Raw genomic sequence first — 20,495 nt, forward strand, 5'->3', positions numbered from 1 at the left:
TTGATGTGTGTTTCTCTGATAATTAGTGATGCTGAGCATCTATTCATGTGCCTATTGACCATCTGTATGTCTTCTTTGGAAAAATGTCTGTTCTGATCTTTGCCCATTTTTTAGTTGGAGGCTTTTGGGGTTGTTTTGTTTTGTTTTTGTTTTTGTTTTTGTTTTGCTATTGAGTAAAGCCTATGTTTTTAAACTGCTGACACTGCCAAGCAAATACTTAAAAAGAAGAATGAGTGATAAATAACATTACTAAATATTAAAGTCACCTACAAACTCTAGTAATTAAGGTAGAGGCATTTTTTATGGATAGAGTAGTAAACTAACCATTACTCTTAGGCTGCCATTACCCACTTGGTGTGCCTGTCTTCTCATCTGTGAGATGAGAATAGTGATAGCATCTGCCTCAGAGAGTAGTCGTGAAGAGTGAGTGCACGCACACACACACACACGTGAGTGTACACACATGTACACACACATGTATTACTTAAAAGGTAAAAAGTAGCTTTTGTCATTTAGCCATAGTAGAATAAAAGAGAAAAGCACAGAAAATGACTCTGCTATGTATGAGAATATAAAATCTGATTACAGGTGATGAGGGGAAAGGATGGGCTATTAAATAAATGACACTGGTGTATTTGGGTGAATTATATAGAAAACAAGACATTTTAATCTCTATTTTTAACAAATCTACATCTATGCAGTAAAAAATAATACGAAATATAAAGGTTAATTGTTTTCTAAATCCATAATATCATTAGAAGAAATGTTTGATTAGTGTTAAATAAATGTATATGGAGAGGATTGTAATAAGCAGACCCTCAAGGTCAGAAACTGTAAATAAAAAGAGGAAAGATCTGACTACATAAAAATTTTAAATTCCTTTTGTGAAAACAAATAGGAACACTGTGTAAGTGATTAATGATTAATGGCACAGTATACTAGAGTAGGGAAACCATGTTCAACACATATAACAGAAAATTAATATTCTTAATGTGTGAAACGCTCTTATGAAGTAATAAAGAAAAGTAAAAATGAGCCAAAGACCCTATAATCTTCCAGAAAGAATTACAAATGGCTGATAGACATAGAAGATGCCAAGCTTCATGAGTAATCAAAAAAATACAAGTTAATGTAGAATAGATAAACAAGATTATACTGTATAGCACAGGGAAATATATACAAGATCTTGTGGTAGCTCACAGTGACAAAAAATGTGACAATGAATATATGTATGTTCATGTATAATTGAAAAATTGTGCTCTACGCTGGAATTTGACACAACATTGTAAAATGACTATAACTCAATAAAAATTGTTTTTAAAAAACAAGTTAAAAATTCAGGTACCAGTTTTCACCTATGAATTTTATGGTGATTTAAAAAGATAGACCTTCAAGGATACATATATAATAGTATATAAATAACCACAATGGAGTGAAAACAGCTGACTTACAAAGTGTTTTGTTGAATCAGAGGAAAGGGACCTTCTCTGCACTGTGATGTCAGGATGTGGTGGCTTAAGACTGTCTTTTGAATTATAGGCATAATGTTGAGAAGAAGTGGAGAGTGAGGGAAGGTTGATCACCTCTTCTAAGAATTTGGCAGTGGGTGGGAAGAGGGATAAGTAGCCACAGCTGGACTTTGTCACGGCTGAGGGATATGGTTTTAAAATTGAAGTCCTGAGAACCCACTTGGAGACCAGTGGAGAAAGAGAAACTGAAGCTGTTAGTGTAGAGAGGTAAGTTGAGGCTGTAGGTTCTGTAGACAAATTAGAAACAAGGAGGTAAGAATACATCTCAGAAGCGAAAGGAAGAAAAGAAATAAAAGCACAAATATTTTTAAATATGGAGAAGAGCTGAGGAAACGAAGGTTCTTCTCTCTGGGTGGTGTTGATCTCAGTGAAGTAGTGACTGGTAAGAGGTTGAGTTCTGTGAGACAAGGAGAGTAGAAATAGGTTTGCAAATGCTGCTTTGGGATCATGTTGTGAACCAGGAAGCAATGAAAACAAATACTGCAGGACGTGATTGAGGTCCTGGCTGAGACCCGATGTTATGGATTTCTGTGCTGTCTAAGTGGCGTGAAGGAGAGAAGGGGCTGGGGGAGCCTGGGGAGGCGGCTGGTGCACTAATGGGGTGTACCTGCCTTGGCGCACAGAGGTGAGGGGAAGAGTGAGCTAGGAGGGCAGGAAGGACTGGAATGAAGAGCGGATTGTGTGCTGAAGAAGGAGTCAGAGGAAGGGAGGGAAGACAGAACTAGGGGCTGAGAGGAGAATATTTTAGAATTTAAGATATTGGCAGTAGTACTTTAGATCATTAACTTTTTATTATTAATTCATATTTTATTGTGAATTCATATTCACATTTTTTTTTTGCTCATATAGGAATTTTCTAAGGTTTATTTGGATTAAAATATTTCTTTTGAAGACCTGGAGCACTATTGTAGAAAGTCTTCTGAGCAAATAATTAACATTTCCGAAAGGACTTTGAGAGAAAGAAAGACAAGGCAAGAAAAGAGGAATGTATAAGGGAAAGAATTTTAAAGTGCTGATGGGAAAAATAGCAGTTTCAGAGGAATTTGTTTTCTTAGGAAACTGTAGAAAATAAATATTTTCAAAGAAGGGGCAGATTAATATGATGAAAAATCATAAGGATAACCACGATTTACATGATTTAACATTTAAATTCCTGTTTGTATTTAGGAATTCAACCAAAAGAGAAAATTATGTTAAAGTCTTTTAGTACTAAATGAGTTTTTTGAAAAATCTTTGATGAGGCTAACCTTTTTACTTCTATTAATAGAAACTATTGATACTGAAAACTTCCATAACCTACTTAGTGCCTACTCTTTAAAAAGTAACATGAAAGGGATTTGATTTTCTTCCTTGCCAAATAGTAGAGACATTCTAGAATAAAAGTTGTATCTGTTTAAATAATATAAAGATTACAATTTTTTGAACTAGTATAAAAAATGCAGAACATGAGAACTTCTGGAATTTGGGGGAATAAATGGAAAACCTACTCTGATGCAGCTCATTCAAACCAACTGATAGTCGTAGTATTCAGCAGTGCAGATTATTATTAAGCAATTGGTTATTCTTAATATATGAAATAAATTTTTGCTTATGTATTATATTCACTTTATGTTCTCTCTACTGAAATTGTACTGAGTTTTAAGTCTCTCTTAATCTAGTTGATGACACAGTTACATGCTAGCAGTTTTAGACCCAACATAAGTAGTATAGAAAATATTTGCCAAGAGGTTTTTGGTTTTGTTTTTTTTTTTTTTTAAAAAGAAAGATCACTTGAGTTGGAAAAGATTGAGGAAATTCCCAGAAGAAAGTAGCTTTTGAGTAAATTCTTCACTAGAGACTGATTTGCAATGGCAGTGTGTTCATGACGCGGAAGGAGATGGATACAATGTGTTTGCAAGAAGAGAGAGAAGGGACTTTCACTGGAATGTAGGGAGCGAGAAGGTGATTGGACAGGTAACAGGATTATAAATCCTTGAGTTGAAGGAATTTGGGTGCCATTATTAGAGCCATCCACTCTGAATTTTGAGCAAGGGAGTAGCTGGAGGAAGTTGTTTTACAAAGACTTGGCAGCTGTGTGTTATATGTTTGAGGGGGACACATGGAGAAGCAGAGAGACCAACAGACTTTTTGTAGCCCTAGCAGGGGTGAGACTAATTTCTTTGGCTACAATAATATTTAAATAGTAGAAATGATAGGCTATGGCAGTTAACTGAATACTATGGGTTAAAAAAAAGGAAATAATAAAATGACAGCTTTGGTCTTTTGATCTCTGAGATGTGGAAATGTGTGCTTTCGTTATGGAAAAAAATTGTTGAAGTTGAGAGTCAGGAGTCTACCTGATTTTAGAAGTGTTCAGTGAAGATGATTGAGTTTCAGTAGGCTATTTAGATTGGAAATACAGAGTAAATAATCTGTAAGAAGTGTTGGTTTAAGTCTTGAGGAGACAGACTTCACCATGAAGAGGTGGGACCACCATGAATGTTAAAAGGCCAGACCTCTGCCTAGGAGCTTTCTGCTGACCGCTGGTTTGCAGTAAAGTGTAGCCCCGAAGACGCTTCATCTTTTCACTAGTTTATTATTCTGATTAAATTTTACAAAACTTTTCTGTTATATGGCTCTTTATTTTTATCTTAGAACTTGGTGTTACTCAAAGGGACATACTGGAAGGTATAGATAATAACCTACAATATAACCAAAGAATCAATGATAAATGTAAAGCTTACTTTAAACAGCAGGCAGACCTGAGTGCAAATCTCCCCTCCCCAACTTACCAGGTGACCAAGACTTTCCTCATTTATAAAATTGTTCTTGAGATAAAATGAAAAAATATCTATAAATTATGTTCATCCAACAAATATTTGCTGAGTGCTTATAGGTACTAACGGAATATAATGAGTTTAGTTTTGGCCTTTTCAGTTTGAGGTACAGTCAAGTAAAGTTATCCAAGTGGTCATGGGATTTAAAAGTCTGCGGTTCACAGGAATAGACTAGAAACACTCATTTGGGAGTTGCTGTAAATACCTGGTGATTAGGGGGAGGGTGTAGCTCAAGTGGTAGAGGGCATCTCAGCAGGCATGAGGTCCTGGGTTCAATCCCCAGTACCTCCTCTAAAAATAAATATGCCTCATTACCTCCTCATTGCCAAAATAAAATAATTAAATAATAAAATAATAAGTAAATGAAATATAAAAAATACTTGGTGATTAAAATATGAGTACAATTGAGATTCTGTCAGGATACACACACACGCACGCGCACACACACACACACACACACTCAGTAGACCAAGAGTCATGGAAAACACCAGTGTTTTAAGTGCTAAGATTTCCCTGAGGGAGAAAGAATACATGATCAGTGGTTTAGGAGAAGGCACAGAGAAGTGTGGTATCACAGTAGCCTAGGGGGAGTTTCAAAAAAAAGATAAACTGAATTAGTGGCAGTAGAGCAAAGAGCTCTAATAAATGAAGGATTGAAAATAGTGTTCCTTGAACTTTAAGTCAGGATATACTGTAACTTGAGAACATCAAATTTTAGTAGAGTCGTGAGGGCAGAAGGTAAACAACAGGAGACTATTAGAAATAAGAGCTAAACTGTAAACTACTATTTCAAGCAAATTCAGTGGAAAGGATAGGAAAAACATGGGGTCAAGAGAGAACTTTTCCCCTCTAATTAGAAACTGAAACTCAGTTATCGAAAAAGACAAAGGAACGTGTCCAGAAGAAGGAGTTGTAAATACCAGAGAGGGAGCTAATTAAGAAAGAAAGGGTGAATGTGTGGGCAGCAGCAGTGAGTTACGTTGAACTGGAAGCGGAGCACCTTGCTGACTGATGCCTGAAGGGTGGCTCTGAAGACAGAGAAGCGGGGTGAGGAGCAGGGAGAACAGGTGAGGGAGGTCACACATTATGTCCTCACTATGCCAGGAAGTAGGAAAAGAGGTCACGATTTAAAACGATTGGGAAAGATTAGGAATAGTCTTTGGGTGCAGTAGAAGTGGAACCCAAGGACAAATAAAAGGAATCACAATAGGGCCGCAGTGGGAATCTAGCCGAAACTGGAGACCATAAATCTCTTAAGTCCTCTAGAAAGGATGTTCATGGCTTTAAGGCTTTCTCTGGCAACTCTCAGGTACTTGAGTTATCAGTGATGTTAATTTTCCTTGCCTTGGAGGGATAGGTAATGGATGATCATAAGAATAAAGTGTCAAATAAGTTAATTTCAGGAATAAAAATCTATCCTGTAACACAGGGAACTATATTCAATATCTTGCAGTAACCTATAATGAAAAAGAATATGAAAAGGTAAATATGTATGTATATGGATGACTGAAACATTGTGCTCTACACCAGAAATTGACACAATACTGTAAACTGACTATACTCCAATAAAAAATGTATTTAAAAAAATCTATTCTGTATATTTCAAAACTCCAAGCCTTTCAGAGTTTGGCCATGTCCATAGAATAAAAACCAGAATCCTAAGCTAGAATTTTTAAGGTTTCCAGCATAAAATTCTGACCTTATCTTTAACTACACCCTTACACGTATCCACTGTGACATTTTGGCCAAAGGTGCCTCTTACTGCGTTTTGAATGATATTTTTCTTTCCCAGATTTCTCTTCAGTTACTTTACTTCTGCTGTTTTCTCAGCTTGTAAGACCCTGTATCTATACTTTTGAAACCATGTCTTGATTAAAACTCAGTTCATTTATTACCTGGCCTGTAGCCCCAGTCAGAAATAATACCTATCTTCTCAACATCTGTAATTCCTTGTTTATATCACTCTCATGTTACTTTTCATGCACTTTCCATTAATTTGAAAATATTTTAGTTTCTACTAACTTTTAAATTCCTTGACTGTAGGTACCATATTTTTATCATCTTTGTATGATTTCACAGTGCCAACACAGAGCTTTTTCTGTAGTAAGCGTGTAGTAAATATTTGCTGAAGAAACATTGCATTGCATATTCATACTAAGTAGCAAGATAGGACCTTTACAAGAAAATAATATTTTGTGTTTTCTATAGGCTAATTTTAAAGGTTGATTTTTAAATGCTATTTTCTTAACCTCTTCTCATATGAATGTTTTGTCCCATAGGTATGGCATGAATTGCCTTATTCAGTTTGAAGATTTTGCCAATATAAATGCATTTCGTCTCCTGAAAAAGTATCAAAACCAGTATTGCACGTTCAATGATGATATTCAAGGTAATCAAATTTTACCGTAAGTGTATGGATCAAGAACAACACATCCTGATGTTAGTTCATAATTTTCTAATGATTCAAATTCAGTCAATGGGCACTACATACCTATTAAATGCCAGAAATTGTGCTTTGATGATTTCACACATTATTTCTCATTTAATTTTATGTATTTGAGAGAAGCACTCTGTGACTTTAGAATGTACTGTATAATCCACAAGGTAGAGAATGAGCCCTAAAATCTGATAAAATCCCCAGTGATTATGGCTGAACAAAGAATGAAACGTATGAAAATATAGTCTCCATTGTTTAAAACTGAGAGTGCGTATACATCTCTCTTCAGCCTTCACCTCAGTTGGCCACCGTTTCTGAACTTCACTCAGATGCTGCCTTTGTACACAGCGTACTACATTCTGCTGTTTGTCCTTGATTGGTTGGAGATGCTTGGCTACATGCTTTTGTCTAAGTTACCTGTTTTGTTTCTAAGAATTTTTTTTTTTTTCCAGTTCTCTCTAAATCTACACCCAACCCACCTCCCCAAATCCAAAACCCTCCTGTGAGAGTCTTACTCTTCTTGTTTCATTAAGGGCAGGTGGATTAAAAGCACAGGCAGGGATCCAGAGGAAGAAGACCATAATGAGTTCTGGCAGCTTGACAGAGGATCGCAAATGGCTTCTGTTTCACTGATTCCAGTGGACGTTTTTCAGTATTGATCTGACTTGGATTCTCAGCATTTAACGCTGTTGACCTCACCGTCGTCTTTGAAATATTTCCTTCTTTTGACATCCATGTCACAGCACCCTGCTGACTGTCTTCTTGCCTCTTTGGGTTTTTACCTTTTTCCCCCTGGGTTCGTCCCTTTCTGACTAGCTAGTAAGTGACAGAGCACTTCAGCACTCAGGCCCAGGCCCTCTTCTTTTTGTTCTTTCTTCTTAGGGATATACTCCAAGGACACACATTTCATTAGCAGATTCATACCTCTAGCCCAGGCTTCTCGGAGCTCCGGGTCCATATACACATCTGGTTATTTAAAATTTCTTCCTGGATATCTCAAAGTTATCTCCTCCTTAACATCCCCAAAAGCAAACACTTATTTCCCCATAGACTCGAACTTCTTTATGTGTTCTCTTTCTCCGTGAATTCCTGATGTCTCTGTCTCCGTCTGTCCCAGCACGATTACAGTCTATCACTGCATCCTCCTGACTTTCTGTTGTAAAGGTCTGTCTCTTCCATAGATTCCTCTCCATGACCCTAACGTGAGTTACCATCATCTCTCCTAAATAATGGATATTTCTAAGAAATCTCTCCACATTTGCTGTTACTTCCTCTTCTTACATGTATCACTACAGTTTGCTTGATGTAGACCTCGGTGCTGAGGATTTAGTGGTGACAGGACAAAATTCGTTTGTTCTTTCTTTCTTTCTTCCTTCCTTTCTTCCTTCCTTCCTTCCTTCCTTTTCTTTCTTTTCTTTCTTTCTTTCATTTCTTTCTTGTACAGTTAGTTACAGTGTGTCAGTTTCTGGTGTACAGCACAATGTCCTAGTCTTGCATATACATACATGTATTTTTATGTTCTTTTTCATTAAAGGTTATTACAAGATATTGTTCCCTGTGCTATACAGAAGAAATTTGTTCAGAATTTTCTTTTTGCTGTAGATACCTAGTCATATCATCTGTTCTTTATAATACTTTAATGGTTTCCCATTGCACTTAGGATAAAGGTAAAAAATCATAAATATGGTCCAAAATGCATGGTCTGAGCCCTACCTCTCTCTCCAGTCTTTTTTTTTTTGCCATTCTAGTCATAGCAACCTTTTCCAGGTCCACACACGAGCCAGGTTTCTTCCCAGCACAGGATCTATACAAATGCTGATTCATCTTCCTAGAACACACTTCCTCTCTCCTTCAGCTCTCATCTCAGTCATGGCGTCCCTGAGAAAAACCTTCCCGATTCTTGCGCTAGGTCAGATTCACCTCTCATAGCCACTCACAGCACTATTTATTTTTCCCTTGTTGCATTTATCACAGTAACAATTTTATATATTTACATAATTTTAAGTATTAATGTCTCCCTTGCCACCACACTTTAAGCTCTGTGAGGGACAAGATTATGCCTGTTTTGTTTATCACTGTATCTCTTGTCATTAACACAGTGCCCAGCCCATAGAAGGGACTTAATATTAATGAAACAAATGACTATAACATGTCCAAATCAGGAGCTGGCAGACTACAGCCTGTGGGCCACAGCCAGCCCACTGTCTGTTTTTGTAAAGTTGTATTGCAGTACAGCCATGCCCATTTGTTTATGTATTATTTATGATTGCTTTTGTGCTGCAAAAGCAGAGTTAAGTCTGGGGCAGACACCACATGACCACAAACTCTAAAATATTTATTATCTGACCATTAGCAGAAAGAGTTTGCCAATCTCTGGTCTAAAGGATTGAGTTTGAAAGAGTTGCTGAGAGTTGAAAAAAGGAACTAGGTGGGCTAAGGTAGGTTTGCATTTTGGGGAAATCACTCACCTCGTTTCCAGTGTGGAGAATAGACTGAAAGGGAGCAAATGTAAAGGCTGTTGCTGTGGTCCAAGTACGTGGTGATGGTGCCTGGTTCTTTCAGAAGGATGCCAGTCAGGGCTGAGAAAGAGACAAATGATTAGTTATTGATGATGAAGACGGGGAAGAAGCCAAGGATGGAGCCTAGGTTTTTGCCCTGAAGAACTGGTAGAATGGCAGGGCAGTAACTGAGAAAGAGAAAATGAGAGACGTTGTAAATGGAGACGTTAAGAACTCCAGGGTCAAACTGACTTGCTTTGCTCCTCATTAGTTGTGGACCTGATCCATTTACTTAACCTCTCTAAGTGTTAGTTTTCTCATCTACAGCAGGAATTTACATAGTAGCTGCTTTTTTTTTTCCTGTGAAATAAGAGATAGGATTAGAAGTTTGATTTGAGTAAAGGAAATTTGAAAGAATTGCAGTAGAGGACCTGAGAGCCATCTGACCAGGAAACACAGGACTCAGTCATGGGTGTTAAGGATCCATTGAAGTTGGATACCACAAATATATCCCCGCACCAGGCTGAGCAGCTTGAGTTCAAGATCCCAGGAGTAGGCAAGGCCAGGATGGTTGGGTTTATCTGTGCTGGGTATTGTACTGTATTTGTGCAGGAAAGGACAATGGGATAAGAGTTAAGGTTAAAGTGACGACCATAGCACCAAGTTGGACAGAGAAGGAAGTGAAGATACAAAAATGGGTGGACAGGCTAAAAGGGCCTGGCTTCCATGGCGTTTAATAATAGGTGTAATGGGGATAACTGAATAAAGAACTGGGAAGGTAGGATTATAGACCATGGAGAGTGAGGTATTCTCATGTAGTTCTTTCTTCCAGGAGGGATCAGTTCTGAGTGATGGTAAGCACCAAGGTGAAACTTAGGAGGAAGGGGGCCAAAGAGGGGTGAGATGAATGCCACTGAAAATGAGGTGGTCAGGGGGAGGGGACAGCTCAAGTGGTGGAGCGCATGCTTAGTAGGCATGAGGTCCTGGGTTCAGTCCTCAGTACCTCCTCTAAGAATAAATAAATAAGTAAACCTAATTACCTCCCCCCACCAAAAAAATAGAAGGAAAAGAAAAAGAAAATGATGTGGTCAAAGAAAAGTTTAAATGTAAAATAGGACGATCATGTTTCTCCCATAGACTTTATGTTGTGGACAAAATAATTATTTGTGGAAATACACTACCAACAGAAGTGTGCTTTATAACTATAATTTTTAAAATTCACTATACTGAAGTTCTTTAGTTTGACATAGTTATATAAATATAATGTGTTTAAAAATAGTCTCCTTACACATTTTGAGGCACACCAAAGTAATTGGTCTAATCTTTCTTTTCCTAAAATCCTTTGTGATGTTAATTACACTATTGTGTTCCATTTGCATGACAGAGATGCTGTTATTTCAACTGTATTTTCTTCTTTTTGTATTAAATTTTTTTGAGTATTTATGCATGAGAAGTAAATATTTGGAGGATTTCAGAAAAGAAATGAAGACAGTATAATTTTAATGTGCTTCACCCCTAACTTGAAGATACAGTGTAAGAATAAGAGTGCCTTTGATCCTGCAGACTTGGGCTTTGAAGATCAGTGTCCAAGTCACTTATCAATTCATTTTGCAGCAACCTCTTAAATAGCTGCCAGTTAACTGTTGATCAAGCCCATACTGTCCTCTCTTTAATATTCTATATGTTTTGATTTTGTTTAGGTTTCACAGAAATGTCTGTATAGAAGTTAAAGAACAGTAATGCATAATTTTGAGTCATTATGCAGAATTAATAGGTATCAGGGTTAGTTTAAGAAAAAGAATACTAAATCTTAGTCATCAAACAAAATGAGCAATTAGGAATTAGGGTCAGAATTTCTATCAACTATGGCCAAGAATTTAGAGGTCAAGGGCTGGGCTCCATCAGAATTAAAGCTGGTAGCACAGGAAATTGGAGTCAGTGCCAAGCCAAGGCCACAAGCACTGCCTGTGGAGTTGCCCTGAGAATCCACAGCAGAACATCCCCCAGCAAGTCACCACTGTGGAGGCGTTAAATAGCTCATTTTTCACCCACAACTAATCTCCCCTAAAGTACAATCTGCACACATACAGTCCACATATTTCCATGTAGGAGTTTTAGTGTGCTCCTGCCTTAGCCAACAGGAAGTTAAGTTTGAGAAAAGTGGTCTAATCTCTGACTAGAGAAAAATTTTGGAAAGTTACAGGGTTCCAACAATAACCTTTTGGTTTCTTCACACCAAACTAGTGTCCTTAGTGATACATCATCCCCATATGTTTCTGTTTTACCTTTTTAACCTTATGTTTTTACCATTTTGCCCACAAATGTAATACTTTCCTCATTGTGGGCATACAAATTGCATTCTATTGCCAATGAAAATAATTATGTAACTATTAGAGCCTTACCATGTAAATAAGTGTTTTTACACCAGACCCTTGGGCGAACCTTTTTCGTTTCTCTTTAACAGATGTGTTATTTACATTTATTAGTATTTTATGAAAAGTACTTGATTTTTAAAAATCTACTATATTTTAAAATTCTAGTATATTGTTATCTAAAACAATCTTAAATGATAGAGAATTTGGTTCAAAAATTTATTTAGACCTTAATGCATTTTAATTATAAATTATTTTTAACTAGAAAAAATGTGCAAATGAACTCTGTTAAGAAACTGGAGATTTAATTAGGTAATCTGGAGACCATCAGAATTCAGCAAATTCATATCAAAAGAATAAGGTCTCATCCTCTAGTCATTTAAAATCAACTTCAAAGAGAGATTTTTCTTTCTATAATACCCTCTCTGGAATGGCTATTCTCTATTGTGACATTCTAAGTATTTTACATAGAAATTTTTGCCGTGATAAACTAGTTTGATTTTTTTAGGATTTTTAAAAATAGGGTAAATGTAGCCTAATCTTATACTAAATGCTATGATAATTGAAGAGATCAAAATAAGACATGATAGAACAGACATTGCACAAAAGAAGAAATACCATTGGCCTGAAACATGTTTTAAAGTTTTAAAGAGTGTATTAAACAGCAAATGAGAAACTCTTTTTTTCTATCAAACTGGCAAAGATTTTTATTGTAATCCCACCTGTTAATGATGCTTTAAGAAAATGAACATTCTTCAAAAAAGAGGACACTAATGAACTCATCTGCAAAACAGAAACAGACTCACAGACATAGTAAACAATTTTATGGTTACTGGGGAAACGGGGTGGGAAGGTATACATTTGGGAGTTTGAGATTTGCAAATGTTAACCGTTATATATAAAAATAGGTAAAAAACAAACTTCTTCTGTATGGCACAGGGAGGTATATTCAGTATCTTATAGTAACCTTCAGTGAAAAAGAATATGAAAATATATATATGTATGTATGTATATGCATGACTGGGACATTATGCTGTATACCAGAAATTGACACATTGTAACTGACTATATCTCAATGAAAAACAAAAACAAGAGCAAACAGAAAAAGAAAATGAACACTCTTGTACATTGATGCTGGGAATATAAATTGATACAACTCTTGGGGAGGCAACATGTGTCAAAAACCTTAATAATATACAGATCTTTGATCTAAGAATTCTGTTTTTAGAAATTTATCCTCAGCAAATAAAGGTGTGGAAAGCAAATGTACAAGGACATTTGCTTAGGTAGTTTAAATATTTATTATTTATTTAAAAAATTGAGATACAGTTGACATATAACATTGTATTAGTTTTAGGTATACATTTAGCATAATGATTTGATACATGTATATATTGCTAAATGATTAGTTTAGTTAACATCTAACACAATAAGTTTAGTTAACATCTGTCACCACACATAATTACAAATTATTTTTTTCCTGTGATAAGAACTTTTAAGATCTGCTTTCTTACTAACTTTCAGTGTACAATATAATATTATTAACTTAGACACTGTGCTGTACATGACATCACCAGGACATAATTGTCTTATAATTGGTAGTTTGTACCTTTTGACCCCTTTCATCCATTTTGCCCCACCTCTGTCAATCTGTTCTCTATATTTTTAAGTTTGGTATTTTGTTTTTGTTTTTGTTTTAGATTCCACATGTAAGTGAGATCATACAGTATTTGTTTTTCTCTGTCTGACTTATTTCAGTTCACATAATGTCTTCAAGGTCTACCACTGTTGTCACAAATGATAGAATTTCCTTTTTTATGGCTGAATAATATTTATATATATCTCTACCTCACATTTTCTTTATCCACTCATTTTTCAAATAACTTGGGTTGTTTCCATGTCTTGGCAATTATAAATAATGCTTCAGTGAACATAGGGGTGAATGTATCCTTATAAGATACTGATTTTGTTTCCTGTGAATAAATACCCAGGAGTGAGATTGCTGGATCACATGGTTGTTCCAGTTTTAATTTCTCAACGAATCTCCATACTATTTTCCATAGAGGCTGCACCAAACTACATTCCCACTGACAGTGCACCAGGGTCCACTTTTTCCCACATCCTGCCAACGCATATTATTTTTATCTTTTTTTTTTTTTTACCAGGAATTAAATTTATTCAGAAATAGCAGAGGAATTGCAATTTGGGAAATGCATGATACAGCAAACTACATGCGAGTCCCTTGTCTTTTTGATAAAGCCATAAAGACAGGTGTGACGTGATAGTCCATTCTGGTTTTGATTGGCATTTCCCTGGTGATTAGTGATGGTGAATGCCATTTCATATACCTGTTGGCCATTTGTATGTCTTTTTTGGCAGGATGTCTCTTTAGCTGAGGATATTTATTGTGATGTTATTTTTAATGACAAAATCAGAAGCACTCTAAATACCCAAAAATATAGGCTTGGTTAAATAAATTATCACCTGTTCACCCTATAGAACATTATAACTATACAAAATAATATTTTATATCATTGACAGGGTAAGACAGTCACAGTATATTTTAAAGTAATAAAAAGTATAAATAGGAAACATAGCATGAGATTTTTATTATAAATTAAAACTTGAATTTGCATATGTCACATGTAGAAAAAATTTGTAAGAATGTATATCAGAATGTTCAAAATTATTATACCTAGACAGTGGGATTATAGGCGATTTGTTTATTATTATGTTTTTCATTATTTCTGCCAGTATTGATTTTCTGCCAGTATTCTTGGGGCCAAGTAGAGGATTGGGGTCTCCATATTGAGAATTATATTTTTTGTTTGTTTGTTTTTGTTTTTTTTGGGGGGGGAGGGTAATTAGGTTTGTTCGTTTGTTTGTTTGCTTGTTTGTTTATTTATTGAATGGAGGTACTAGGAATTGAACCCAGGACCTTGTGCATGCAAAGCATGCGCTTTACCACTGAGCTATACCCTCCCCCCATATTGAGAATGTAAACTTTCATTTAATCTTCTTATTTTCAGTGTGGCGCCCTTCCACCCAGTGATCCCTGGAATCTTAGTTATGTCTGGTGCCTTACAGTCCGGAGACCCTCTCTAGAAAATAAACCTCTAGTGTCTTTCCAGACGCCAGAGTGTGGGAGAGTCAGCTGTATGCCAGAGGAAAGGGAGATGGACCTTGGTTCTAACTGCTGAGAATTTGGCCAGCTTCCTGTGTTTTGCCCCTCTTATCTCCCCACTTCCGGGCATACTTCATGTCTCCTTCACCCAGGCCTGTTGACAGTTTTGCTGTGTCAGTCTGATTGTTTCTTAGCATTCCCCATGGCCAGCCAAGAATTTAGCTTTCTCATGGCCTGTCGTCTTCCAGCTTCTAAAATTTTCTTACTCTCCTCTTCTCCTGGTCTCTTTGATTTTCTTTTTTTTAAACTTTTTTTTTTTTTTTTTTTTTACTGAGTTATAGTCATTTTATAATGTTGTGTCAAACTCTTTGATTTTCTTAAAATCTTCTTTCTGTTGTTTAAGTAGAATTTGTTGGGGGGAAGAAAAACTAAAGTATGTGTTCAGTCCCCGATTTAAAAATCATTAAACAGTCATCCCTGCCTCCATGTGTTTGCACGTGCCTTTTCTGCCTGGGGTGTCCTCCTCCCTGAGGTCCTGGGCTTCTCCCCTGAGTCCTCCATTGAGTCTGCACTCGGGTAGTCTGTGCTCTGAATGCCGCAGTCCCTGCCGGAGCAGGTCTCCTCCTCCTCCTGCTGCTTCTAGTTCTTGTGCTTCGTCTGATCTGTTTATTTATATTTAGTAAAGCAGATGAGGATTATCATTATTTGATTACACAGAAGTCTCCTCTACTAGCTTTATATAGTAATTCTCCTCAGATTTAACAAATTAATTGCATTAGTAGAAGTCATTCTTTGATAAAAGATGAGACTGATATTTAATAACCACATCAAAAGCACAGCATAACTGGTGCTGCTTTTAATGATAAGGTTGTTTATTACAGATACAAAGAGAAGTTTCTGCACTTTTAAGACTGATCCTTTTTAGCATCTCACTAATCATGTTAAATATTAAGTACTTAAAAATGACAGTACAAGGATAAACTTTAACCTGTCTTTGGTTTACTAAAAGTTTAGTTTTCAATCTCAAGACAAAAGTTGTTTTGGAACATTTTATTGTGGAGACTCCCGTTTTGATGTAATATCAAGTTGCCACATTGACTCCCTTGGCTGCAATGAAATTCAAATCAAGGTAGTACCAGGCCATGTATAACATTCATGTTCAAGGTAACTTTTTGGTAGTGCTAAAAATATCTTTCTAATTTTACTAATTAATTCTGTAAAGAGAGGTTTAGATGTTTCATTTTGTCCTCAGGAAATATTATAGAATATACATTTAAATGTAAGACTCTGATACCCAGTGTAGATAGAGACTTACTTTGCCTTATTTGGGGTCATATGTCTAAACTTAAAACATTGTGAGTTTTAATATACAATGATGCGGCATAACCGTATTAAAATAAGTCACACAGTATAGTTAGGATCATTTAGAATATTTTTTTCTGTCTACCCTTAAATGCCCAGTTCTGTTTAAAATCAATACAGTAATACAGAAACCGTGATTGCTGATGGATACCTTCAGCTTTGACTCTTCAGCTGGTTAAATCTTACAGTGCTGGTGGATTCTGCACTCTTGAAGTTACAGGATCTCAGAGTTGGAAGGAGCTTAGAGTCCCTCAAATCCAAACTTCTGGCCAACTTAGACAGCTTGAGGTATTATTTGTGAATGACTATTTATCTAGTGACTGGATAGATATGCCTCTCTAATTAAAACTCTCTTTTCACCTATTTAACAACTCTAGTGACTCTTCCTTGATGTATGAGACAGATGCATTCTAATCCTGCCATGGTATCTTTCCTACGTAGATCAGCCACATTGTTATGCAGGCATTCATTTAAAATAATGTATAGAAGAGACTCCTTTGTGTAATATGTGACTTACTACAGTCCAAAATTTATTGTTTGGTGAGTCAAGATTACAAGCATTTTATTTTTGTGATCCATGCTGTTGTGTTCCTAAATAAAAAACTTGTAAGAGACATGCAGGTCTCTGTAATTATCATTTATTACAACCTTATTTATGACTTCCAAATTTTATAGCAACCAAAAGGTTGAAAAGAAGAAATCTACTGATGGCAAAATGTTTAGTGCATCTTTGGTGCTTGGCTTACATAACACTTCATCACTGTGTCATTCATCAAACCTATTCTAATCTATGTTTTTTTAACCAAAGGAGGGTGTTTTAAATTTTGCTCAGCTTTAGTGCTGAGCTGAGTGATCTGGGAATCATAGGTGGAATGTTACTTTAAAAGAGTAAATTGTAGGTACAGCTGGGAAGTACTACAAAGAGTGACAGAGTTTTGTTTCAGACGTGAACCATGAAGAAGTTGAGCGGTGTAATTATGTTCAAAGCAAAAGAACTGCTCTGTGATCTATGAAAGCTTACATGGAAAAGTAATAAAATTAGAACTGATGAGGTTTCTACAACAATAAGACATGAGGAAAACTCACTTTTTTTATCCTAAATAAATTTTATATTCATTTTGTCCAGCACCTTTGGGAACCACCAATGACTTGTCATAGGTAGGAAGCCAATTAAATAAAGACCGCAGTGTAATTTGACACAACATTGTAAAATGATTATAAATCAATAAAAAATGTTAAAAAAAAGAAGACCGCAGTGACATTAGATTCTAATTGCTACTAATTGTTCATTTTTCCAATAGAAAAGCAAAGCATTTTAATTTTCTAATAGCACTTGGTACTCTTTGGTCTCAAATAGTACAACTATTTTACAGCTGAAGAAATTGATACACACAGTAATTTCTCTAAATTCATTCAGCTGGTTAGCAGGTGGAGCTGGAAATCCACATCAGAATCCAAATTCCACGTTCTTATTTGTTGCATCACCAAATTAAGCCATGGAACTTTCTTTTTGGAGAGTTTTCAAAAGTAGTAAGTTGCTATCTTAAAAGACTGATGTCAGCAACCTGAGAATGTCACGTACCATGCCGGCATGAGATCGGACAACTGCAGTTTCCCTTTCTGCACCAGTTAACCTGGTGTGTGATGATTTCAAGATGTGAGTAAGGACGTGAGGCTTGGGACTCTGCAGCGCCCGTTTGAGGATCGCTCATGGCGTGTCTTACTTGTTGTAGGAACAGCGTCTGTTGCAGTCGCCGGCATCCTCGCAGCCCTTCGAATAACCAAGAACAAGCTGTCTGATCAAACAGTACTATTCCAGGGAGCTGGAGAGGTACCTGCCTTATACAGTGCTTACATTCTTCTAAGCCAGTGAGCATAACATTCACTTGAATTGTTCATTAATTTGATGTTGGAGGTATTCTTTCAAATTTTTAGTATATTGCAGCTGTAGGTTTTATTGAAAGATTCCCCCAATTAAAAAGGTTTCCATTGTATGATTAATTATATAGAGAAACCTTTAAATTTAAGCTATTACAGCTGACGCTAATTTTTAGTATCCTCCAGTGTCACATACAAAAATTTTCTTACCTTGACTCACAATTCAATGTGCATGAATATAACTATATACAAGTTTTTAAGAAAAAAATATTTTGAAGTAGAGATTCATTATGCATTATAACCATTCACATGCAAAATAACTGACACATTTTAAATTGTTGGAAGGTGTGGCAGGAAGACAAAAAAACAATACTGTTTTCTGTTATCTTTAGAAAATTAATAATATGAAAGAAGAAAATGAGACTCCAGCAATTATAACTCACCCCCCAAATAGAAATTATACTGTCAAGTTTAGTTTAGGCTTCTTGTAAGAAAACTGCCAACGTCTTTTTAGCACTATGGAATGCAATAAATGGAAAAATACTTTGTGGCTATCCATATTTTAAGAAGCTTTAAATTTTCAAATTTAATATGATTATGAATAAGAGTATTATACAGCTGGAAATTATGTATCTTGTGTTGGTTTTGAATTTACTTGTTCTTAAAATAAAACAAAATACATGAAGCTGGTATTTACATGCCAAAATACAAATATGGGAAAGTATTTAGGATGGAAGTCAGATTTATTCTCATATCAGAATAAAAATCAAAGGTAAATTATAGCTCATTAATATTTGAGTTTTTTATTTCTGTGAATTGTTACATGCTGTACTTAATTTTAATGGACTTCTTCAAATTTCCAAAGGGTTTTGTTGAGTGGCACAGGCCAATCCTTGGTCCTCAGCAGGACAGGAGGTGTTCATGGTTGGATGATTCAAAACTGACATTTGTTTGTCCCTATAAAGGTTTTGGAAATTTCACAAATTATCTCAAAATCTATCATATACCGAAGATGTTGATTCTTTTCATCTTGCAAAAAATTTCACAGTACTTTCTTTGTCCAAATGAAGAGAGTAAATAAATGTGGGGGAACACAGATTTTATGTGTTTCATTTTCTTGCCTAATTGGTCAAATTCCCATCCAAATGACCAGGCTTCATTTTTCAAGTTCAATTAGCAGTACCTGAACCGAACAATAAACAGTGTAGTCAAATAAAAGGTTGAGCAGTTCTTTATTTTAAATGCAGTGTTTTCTTGTTGGAGAAAATCTTAATTGTATGAACAAAATTAAAAATGCTGACAGTCAAGGGTATCACTGGTTTATCTGTGGCTGAATATCGGCACAAAATAGTGGTTCTGTTGTAATAAGAAGTATAAATACTTATCACTTAGCTTAACCTAAATGTGACAGGAATACTTTGCTCCTGGTATAAATGAATGAATATAACTCTTTAGGTCAACAGACAGAGCAGTTTTGTACTTTCTTATTAAAAGAGACAAAATGAGGTGAGGTGGAACTCTTGCTAAGAGATTATTATGGGGAACAACTTTAAATTTTTGTTTTCAGGCTGCCTTAGGGATTGCACACCTGATTGTTATGGCCATGGAAAAAGAAGGTTTACCCAAGGAGGAAGCCATAAAAAAGATATGGTTGGTTGACTCAAAAGGATTAATAGTAAAGGTAAGAATTTGTCATTTTTAACCAGAATAAGAATCAATATTCCATTCTGAATGCCCATCTCAAAGATGACTGTTTGCACCCACCTCCCACCCAACACTGTGTGAAAAGAGCAGCCATTACACACCAATGCCCATGTCAGTGGATACTGACACTCCTCTGAATAAAGAAGAGCACTGTGGCTCAGCTCTGGAAGCTGTCTGTGCTGTGAGTAGGCGCCTTACAACTCCATGGGTTGTCAGTCCACGTGAATGAGTTTAGTTTCCAAGTGATGCTGTCTGATACGGATACAGATGAAACACAGAGTACACTGGGCTGTACTTAAGGATGTGATACATTCAAGAATTTGAAAAGTGAAAGCCCACGGTGGTGGTTTTCTTTTGTGATTTCTAATGACATTTTAAAGTGAAATCTTCATAAAAGTGCATAGATTTTAGCATCTCAAATTATTCTAACATAGACTTACTGAACTGAGTGGACTCCAGATTCCATGGGTTACAATACTTGGAATAACGTGGATCATAGCATGACTAGTATTTGGAGTAACTGTGAAATTGTTGCCTAGACCTAATCAGTCACTCTTACTTCATGTCTTTGACTTGCCAAGATAAAGAACTGGGTATATTCTGCTTGCCAAGGTAAATAAAGTTACGTTTTAAAAGATTGTTATATATGTAATAGCTTGTACACTATTTAATATAAAAGAAACATATGAAGCTTCAGTTAGCCACTTTTTCTTTAATGTTTTTAAGAAGTCGAAATTATGATGTTGATTTTTGTGGCAGAAATAATAAATCTTAG

General features: G+C 35.9%; 1 protein-coding gene across 1 annotated transcript in view; it reads left to right on the forward strand.

Moving 5' to 3' along the window:
• The window catches only part of ME1 (malic enzyme 1), a 169,837-nt gene that overhangs the window by 125,758 nt on the left and 23,584 nt on the right, over nucleotides 1–20,495 (forward strand). The window contains exons 7-9 of the mRNA XM_031455990.2: nucleotides 6,625–6,734; nucleotides 17,872–17,969; nucleotides 19,584–19,697. Of these exons, the coding sequence (XP_031311850.2) occupies nucleotides 6,625–6,734; nucleotides 17,872–17,969; nucleotides 19,584–19,697 (322 nt within the window). The remainder of the gene's footprint in view (nucleotides 1–6,624; nucleotides 6,735–17,871; nucleotides 17,970–19,583; nucleotides 19,698–20,495) is intronic.

The sequence above is a fragment of the Camelus dromedarius genome, chromosome 6, assembly GCF_036321535.1.
Source record: "Camelus dromedarius isolate mCamDro1 chromosome 6, mCamDro1.pat, whole genome shotgun sequence".
Lineage (NCBI taxonomy): Eukaryota > Metazoa > Chordata > Mammalia > Artiodactyla > Camelidae > Camelus > Camelus dromedarius.